We start from the raw sequence: 9,182 nt of genomic DNA on the forward strand, positions 1-9,182 counted from the left end.
ACAACCAGTCTTAACTAAACAATAATTTTGTCCACTCATTTATTCATTCAACAAATGTTTATTGAGCACCTACTATGTTCCAGGGACTGTTCCAGACCCAGGGAATACAGAATCTAACCCAACAGACAAAAATCCCAGCTTTTATGGAGCTTACATTCTAATGGAAGGAAGCAGACAATAACAAATAAGTAAAATATATCAGATGGTGATAAATGCTGTGGAGAAAAATAAAATAAAAAAGGAAATAAGCATGGGGGTGGGGAGAGGAGGGACGCCATTGTGAAAAGGTGGTCAGGAAAGGCTCCAGGCTCTGGGGTTTTTGAGATGGTAGCACGTTTATCCACAGTAATTTGAGAAATTTTTAATGAAATGTGATTAGGAAGCCTTTGGGTCACTAGGTGTTATAAGCCTGGAGAGAGACAATTTCTACCTGTTATTCCCGCCTCATGTTTTTTTAAGCATCTACTATTTATTGGGTGCCTCCTATATGCCAAAGAGCACTGGTAGTGCAGTGATTAAGCACTCGGCTGCTAACCGAAAGGTCGGGGTTCGAACTCACCAGCCGCTCTGTGGGAGAAAGATGTGGCAGTCTGCTTCCATAAAGATTACAGCCTAGGAAACCCTATGGGGCAGTTCTGCTCTGTCCTATAGGCTCGCTATGAGTCAGAATTGAGTCAATGGCAGTGGGTTTAGTTTGGTTTCCTATGTACCAGGCAATGTGATAGGCATTTTGTATCAATCAATCAATTAACACATTATTAATACCTATATCAATACATTACTAGCGCATTATTATGTGTTATTACAACAGCCCTAGATAATATTCACTCATTTATTCATTCAGCAGATATCCATTGCCAGGCCTTGCCCCAGGTGCTGGGGATATAGCAGTAAATAAAATAAAGTCCCTCTTCTCATGTAGCTTAGCTAATAAGAGAAGACAGACAATAAACACATAGCGTAAGGCTATATAGAAGGCCGGAGACCTGGTGGCGCAGTGGTTAAGAGCTCGGCTGCTAACCAAAGGGTCAGCAGTTTGAATCTACCAGCTGTTCCTTAGAAACCCTATAGGACGGTTTTACTCCATCCTATAGGGTTGCTATGAATCAGAATTGACTTGATGGCACCTAACAACAACAATATAGGTCAGATGGTAAAAAGGTGCTGTGGAGAACGATAGAACAGGTAGAGGATGGGGGATATGAGGTGCGAGGAGGGAGGTGCTATTCTATATACTGCCTCACTCCTTATGTCTGATTCCAAACGCTACACTGGGTTGTATGGTGTAACAGTTATGAGCCTAGGTTCTGAAGTGGCATGGGTCTGAATTTGACTCTACATTCTCCCACTGAGTACTGATGTCACCCTGAACAAATTATTTCTGAGCTTCAGTTTTCTTATCTATAAAATAAGTATAATGACATTTCATAGAATTGTTGGGAGAATTAAGTTAAATAAAAATCACATCAGATGATCCACACATAAAGCACTGAGCACAGTCCCTGACACAAAGCAAATACTCTGAATGTGTTATTTGTTTTACTCAATGACCTCCTGCATGTATTTTTAATTCCTTGCAACATACTGTGATAGTGATCACCACCAGAAAAATAATCCATTAAACAAACAAACAATAAAAAACCCCGGCTTGGCAATATAGAAACCACCTATGCCGGGCTCAGAATATCGGTCAGGTAAATTATTAACCTATGCTGTTGCTTCTTTCTAGAAACAAAAATAGTGGGCCCTTGGGATACATACGGCACTAGTGTTTATTTTCGTTATTTTTTCTGCATGGAATTAATGTGACAGAGAAGACAAGCCCCATTAGACGATGAGGCAGCAGGACTAGAAGTGAATGTAAGCTGTCCAAGCTCAGAACTGGACAACACAGATCTTCAACTCCACGGGCAGGGTGGTTGGGGGTTATGGAGCCAGCGACCACTCAGGGTAGGGTCCATCAGATCTGGGCTCTACCCTTGTCATTTTGGAGGTTTCTGCACCAGAGGAGGGTCCTCTGCTGGCTAGTGTTGCCCCAGGGTGGGTGGGCTGTTGGGCATCAGATGATATGGAGGTGTTATGATGGTATGCTCAATGCTGCGCTGGAGAGGTTGCTGCGGGAACTGTAGGCCCAAGGAACAACAGCAGAATGTGGCTCAAAGTCCACCTGAACTGCTGCACAAGTACACGGAATCCCAATGTAGACCTCTAGTAAGGGCCCAGGAAGGTGGAGGCTTGAGGCCTAAGCAGGACCTACTTTTCCCACTCCCATGGAACTAGCTGATCAGGCAGGGTCTTAGTCAGGAGGCATAAACCACATGAGTTATTTGAACAAAGAGAGAGAATATAATGTAAAGAATTGTCAATGAGGCATCAAGTTGTTTACTAGGTAACTGAAAGAGTAACTGAAAGAGAACTCTAAGGTATCTCATAGGTAGCAACTGCAGGAAACAGTTACCACCCCTAGGGCTGAGAGAACAAAGGGAAAAGATTGGAATTATTAAAACTGAGAAACTTGGAGGAGGGGTCCTGCAGAATTGAACCACTAGCTTTCGAGAAGGGGTGCTGCTCAGCTGGTGCTGGTGTCTTTAAGGGGCTGCCACAAGGCTGGTTCTGCAAGTGCTGGATAAACTGCAAACGGGACCCAACTACTGCTACAAGCAAAAACTGCTGCTGCCTGAGAGCAGCGGCTAGATTACCCTGCCAGGAACAGGAAGCAGACAGGAAGGCGTGTGTCCCCTGTCCCTCTTCCCGCCTCTGCTCAGTGCCCTGCCTCCAGGCGGTTCAGACTCATAGCTGCCCTGTGTACAACAGAACATAACATTGCCTGTTCCTGCACCATCCTCACAGTTGTTGTTATGTTTGAGTTCATTGTTGCAGCCACTGTGTCATTCTATCTCGTTGAAGGCCTTCTTCTTTTTCTCTGACCCTCTACCTTACCAAGCATGATGACCTTCTCCAGGGACTGGTCCCTCCTGATAACATGTCCAAAGTATGTGAGACGAAATCTCACCATCCTCGCTTCTAAGGAGCATTCTGGCTGTACTTCTTCCAGGACAGATTTGTTTGTTCTTCTGGCAGTCCATGGTATATTCAATATTCTTTGCCAACACCGTAATGCAAATGCATCAATTCTTCTTTGGTCTTCCTTATTCATTGTCCAGCTTTCTCATGTAAATGTCTTATTAAAAAACCCTAAAACCAAACCGGTTGCCACAGAGTCAGTTCTGACTCATGGCAACCCCATGTGTTACAGAGTAGAACTGCTCAATAGGGTTTTCTTGGCTGTAATCTTTATGGTAGCATATCACCAGGCTTTTCTTCTGTGGCATCGCTGGGTGGGTTTGAATCATCAATCTTTGGCTAGTAGTTGAATGCTTAACTGTTAATGTCTTCTAGTAGATCCTTAACATATGGCAGCTATTTTGTTCTATTATTAATTATAGAAATAATAATAAGCTGATTATTTACTATTGATGTTGCTAATACTAACTAGAATAGACTTTAGTGATTATTTATTCCACTGCATCATTGTATAAATGAAGATGCTGAGGTACAGAAAAAGGTCAACAGCTCTATGGAGGTGAAGAGCTTGGGCTATGGAGTCAGTCAGACCTGGTTCAAATCCTTGCTGTCCGTTTCCACTTCTTGGCTAAGTGACCTTAAATAAGCTACTCAATCTCTCTTGGCCTTATAGTGTTGTGAGGATTGTGGGAGTTTTTATATTGCCTGGCCCTTAGTAAGTACTCAGTAAATAGCACTGGAACAGTACCATTGTGCCTGGTGATAATGAGAGCCCCTGAGGTGAGGGTGGGTTGGTCATGACAGTAATTGTCTCACACAACAGACATCTAAGGGAGCCTAGGCCCTTGCTATGAGTCGGAATCAACTCGATGGTGATGGGTTTGGTTTGGACCCTCCATAATGATATCGTGAAAGCACTTTAGGTTTCAGCTATGGTACTACCAATTATTTGCTTTGCATTATTGAACAAGTCACTCTATTTCTTCTCATTGTGGTTTTTCCTGGTAAAGATCATGATACTTGACCTTATATCTATTTCCTGGAGTCTTCTGGAAGCTGAATAATGAAATGAGAGTCTCTGGAATCTAAGAGCCTTGGGGAAGCTCATAAATAAACCCTCTCAGATGACGTGTTAGCTGCCCTCGAGTTGGCCCCTAACTTGTGGCAACCCTATGCACAACAGGATTGGACTGTTGTGATCCATAGGGTTTTCATTGGCTGATTTTCAGAAGTAGGTCTGGGTCCTGGTATATACTCAGGGTCCCATAGCAGTACTAAGCCAAAGGACACTGTGCTACTGAAGGCTAGATTCCTGCTTTCAGAGCTCATTGTTGTTGTTATAGTTAACTCTTAATTTTTATGTGCTAACTGGGAAAAATTAAAGAAGCCAGCTAGTGTTGTTTGCCCTTCACTCTAAACTCCAGGAGGGCATAAGAGACTTTATTTTAAGTCTCATTATCTTTTACCTGATCTCTTTCTTCAATACTGTGGAACTACAGGATGGTTCAAAGGCTATCAGCCAGAGGAGAGAGAAGGGACCTGGATAATCCACAAACAAAACAATAATTATCATTATCCAAAAAAAATCCATTTCTGTTGAGTCAATTCCGACTCATAGCAACCCTATAGGACAGAGTAGAACTGCCCCATAGAGTTTCCAAGGAGCGGCTGGTGGATTCAAACTGCCAACCTTTTGGTTAGCAGCTGAGTTCTTAACAACTGCGTCTCTAGGGCTCATTATCATTATAGTTACCATTTGTTTAGCATGTGCCTTACACCAGGCATTGGACTAAACTCTTCAGTTCTAATATCTCATCTTATCCTCAGAGTAACTCTATAAGGAAAATGTTATGGATTGCTTGTGTCCCCCCCGCCCCAAAATATGTGTTGTAAATCCTAACCCCATACTTGTGGTTATAATCCCATTTGGGAATGGATTATCTTTGTTATGTTAACGAGGCAGTATTAGTGTGGGGTGTGTCTTGAGTCAATTTCTTTTGAGATATAAAAGGAGCCAATTAAGCAAGGAAGCAAAGAAGCAGAGATGAGGAAGGATAGATGCCAAGCCATGTGAAGATCACCAAGGAAAAGAAGCTCAAAACAGACAAGGACCTTCCTTGAGAGCCAACAGAGAAAGCCTTCCTTTAGAGCGGCGCTCTGAATTCGGACTTGTAGCCTCCTAAACTGTGAGAAAATAAATTTCTGTTAAAGCCATCCACTTGTGGTATTTCTGTTATAGCAACACTAGATAACTAAGACAGAAACAAAGTATGTTTATTTATCCACTTGTCTTTTATCAGTTGAATCTCAGGTGCAGGTGGCGTGAATCAATTCATTGTATGTTGTCATCATTGGTTTGTGCAAGACTCTTTCTTATGTTAATTTGTTTATTTCCTTTTACCCATGTATCCTATGCTCATTCACCTCCACCTATAAATAACCAATCTATTGCATTTAGTGTGTATCTTTTTTTTGTACATACTCTTACGAAATGTATATTGCGGTTTTGTGTATGTATATTTTTAATTTATGTGAAATGGTATCATGTTATATTTCATCCTGACTATAACTTTTGTTTCTAACTGTTCTAACTGAAGCACTATGTTTTTAAGATCCATCCATGCTGCTTTGGGTTTATTTAGTCTATTGCTTCCACTTGAAGCATAACACTCCATGGCATGTGCCCACCACAGTTACACATTCTCATTCCCCGCAGTTGGCCCCCAGGCTGCATTGGTATCAAACTTCCTACTGCCACAAGTAAAGTTGCAATTGTGTCCTCATACATGTCTCCTTTATGGACTGTGTGAGGATTGCTTTGGGGTGTATATAGAAGAGTGGAATTGCTACTTTATCGGGTATACATAGACTTTATTTGCCAAAGTAGTGCCAGATGAAGGCACTATTATCATCCTCATTTTACAGGTGAGGAAACTGAAGCTTTGAAAGTTTTAATAACTTACCCAAAGTCACACAAATAGTAATTAGCACAGCTAGAATTCAAATTCAGGCAATCCTGTTCCAAAGTTTGTACTCCAAATGGCTATGCCATCATTTTTCTCTGAATGTTTGAGACTTGAGAACATTTTAACAAAAAACATAAATTTCATTGTTTTTAGTTTTCATGTTCTTATAACCTAGGAATCCAGGTGGACTGATTTTTTTCTAAAGCACCTACTTCCCCCATAACTGCATAGTAACTCTTTTTCTCTGACTTTCATATTCTGTGGATCGGCAGTGATAAAAGCTGCAACAATTATCCAGAACTGGTACAGAGGCTACAGTGCTCGCCTGAAGGCTAGACAACGCCATGCTCTCACCGTTTTCCAGTCCATCGAATATGCTGATGAACAAAGCCAAATGCAGGTCTGTTTTACAAGCTTGTCTTTTCTTTTGGTAAAATGCTTCCCTTTACCCCATCCTAGCCCACCTTTACCCCTTGTTATTAAAAAGAATGAAAGTTTGGGCCTATTTTAAGCTGAGGAACTTTGGTGAAAGGCTTTAATAGCAGATGTAGTGAATGTGTTTGGGGAAAGGATGGTGTTTCTCAGTTCTGAAGTTCACATTTTTAGGGGGACTGCTAGATATCTGGAGCCCTGGGGTGCAGTGGTTAAGGGCTCGGCTGCTAACCAAAAGGTAGGCAGTTTGAATCCACCAGCTGCTCCTTGGAAACCCTATGGGGCACTTCTCCTTTTTTCCTATAGAGTCTCTATGAGTCAAAATTGACTCAACAGCGATAGGTTTGCTAGATGTCTAGTTAACTAATTAAAAATGGTCTTATTCTATTTTTGGGTACATGCCCCAAACGGAAGTAAAGTTGTTACTTTAAGAAGGAAAAAATACTTTAAGAAGTTGAAAAATGAAAGAATTTCCTGGGAACAAACCTATGAAAGTTCTAGAAGAAAATATGAGTGGGTGAGGAAGGCCTTTTAAAAGCTTCCAAAAAAGATACATAAATCTAACTTTAATGCTCATTAATATAAAAAAGTACTTTTCAACAATAAAAAGATCTTAGAATGATCTCCAATAGAGTTGTGAATGAAAAAAATCAACTTGTAGAACAATATGTAGAGTTTTGTGCCATGTATATGAAAGTAAAACATATAGCAAAAGCCTGGAAAAAACAAACATAGCAAATTGTCTACAGTAATTATTTAGGGGGACAGGAGTGGAATTGGTGGGTGGGGGTGTTAAGAGAGACTTTTATTTTCATTCTATATTGTTTGTAGTTTTTGACAATCATATATTTATATTTCACATTATAAACTTTTTAAAGATAATTAACAAAATTTCAAAAAGAATTAAAGAAATTGCTGGATTTATTTTTGGCAGCGATAAAAATGGCATGTTATGGCTCAATCAGTTACTCCCTTTGCCCTGGTTAGGAACTCAATGCCTTGGCTGTCCTTTTAAGCACTGTACAATATAGTGATGAATATAAAGGTAGAGTGAGCCTCCAAACTAATATGCTTTATACCCACATGTTCCAGTATTAGGACATTCTTTTCTATTGACTTTTACTTTTACAGCTTTATTGAGATATAATTCATATACCATACAACCCCCTGTATAATTAAATCATTTTTAGTATATTCACAGAGTTTTGCAACTGTCACCACAATCGATTTTAGAACATTTTCATTGCCCCCCAAAATCCCTGTACCCATTAGCAGTCACTCCCCCATTCCCTCTTCCCCAGCCCCAAGCAATCATTAATCTACTTTCTGTCTCTATGGATTTGTCTTTTCTGGACATTTCATGTAAATGGAGTCATAGTCTGTGGCCTTTTGTATCTGGCTTCTTTCACTTAACATCATGTTTTCAAGGTTCATCCGTGTTGTGGCATATACCATTACTTCATTCTTTTTTATGGCTGAATAATATTCCATTGTATGGATATGCCACATTTTGTTTATCCACTCATCAGTTGAGGAACCATTTGGGTTGTTTCCACTTCTTTTGACTGTTACGCATAATGCCGCTATGAACATTTGTATATAAGTTTTTGTGTGAACATATGCATTCAATTTTCTTGGATATATGCTTAGATGTGGAATTGCTGGATCATATGGTAATTCAATGTTTAACTTTTTGAGAAACTTCGAAACTGTTTTCCAAAGCAACTGCACCATTTTACATTTCTGCCAGCAATGTACAAGGATTCTAATTTATCCACAACCTTGTCAACTCTTGTTATTATCTTTATTTTATTTTATTATAACCATTCTAATGGGTGCATTGGTAGTTCAGTGGTAGAATTCTTGCCTTCCATGTGAGAGACCTAGGTTCAATTCTGGGCCAATGCATCTCATGTGCAGCCACCACCCATTTGTCAGTGGAGGTCTGCTTGTTGCTATGATGCTGAACAGGTTTCAGTGGAGCTTCCAAACTAAGACTAGGAAGAAAGGCCTGGTGACCTACTGGAAATCAGCAAATGAAAACCCAATAGAGCACAATGGTCTGATCCCCAAACCATCATAGGGATGGCACAGAACTGGGCAGCATTTAGTTCTGGGGTCACCATGAATTGGGGCAGACTTTGAGGCAGCTAACAATAACCAATGGGTACAAAGTGGTATCTTATTGTTGTTTCTTTTTTTTTTTATTATTGTAAGTTCACATTTCAAGTCAGTCTCCCATACAAAAATTTATACATACATTGTTATGTGACCCTAATTGCTCTCCCCATACTGTGACAGCACCCTCCTCCTTCCCACCCCTGATTCCCTATGTCCACTCAACAAGCTCCTAACCCTCTCTGCCTTCCCATCTCACCTCTGGACAGAAGCTGCCCATTTAGTCTCTTGTATCTAGCTGAGCTAAGAAGCGCACTCCTCATGAGTATCACTTTATGTCCCACAGTCCAGTCCAATCCCTGTCTGAAGAGTGGGCCTCATAAATTATTTTAGTTCTGGGCTGATAGAGAATCCAGGGGCTGTGCTTTCTGGGGTTCCTCCAGTCTCAGTCAGACCATTAAGTCTGGTCTTCTCACTATATTTTGAGTTCTGCACCCCACCTTTCTCCTGCTCCATCCGGGACTCTCTGTTGTGTTCCCTGTCAGGGCAGTCATTGGTGGTAGCTGGGCACCATCTAGTTCTTCTGGTCTCAGGCTGATGAAGTCTCTGGTTTATGTGGCCCTTTCTGTCTCTTGGGCTAAT

The 9,182-nt window shown here is 40.9% G+C and overlaps 1 protein-coding gene across 1 annotated transcript in view; it reads left to right on the forward strand.

The window, feature by feature from the left end:
- Positions 1 to 9,182, forward strand: part of PPEF1 (protein phosphatase with EF-hand domain 1) — a 97,539-nt gene that overhangs the window by 14,049 nt on the left and 74,308 nt on the right. The window contains exon 2 of the mRNA XM_023737301.1: positions 6,263 to 6,390. Within this exon, the coding sequence (XP_023593069.1) occupies positions 6,263 to 6,390 (128 nt within the window). The remainder of the gene's footprint in view (positions 1 to 6,262; positions 6,391 to 9,182) is intronic.

This window comes from Trichechus manatus, unplaced genomic scaffold (assembly GCF_000243295.1).
Source record: "Trichechus manatus latirostris isolate Lorelei unplaced genomic scaffold, TriManLat1.0 scaffold00100, whole genome shotgun sequence".
NCBI lineage: Eukaryota > Metazoa > Chordata > Mammalia > Sirenia > Trichechidae > Trichechus > Trichechus manatus.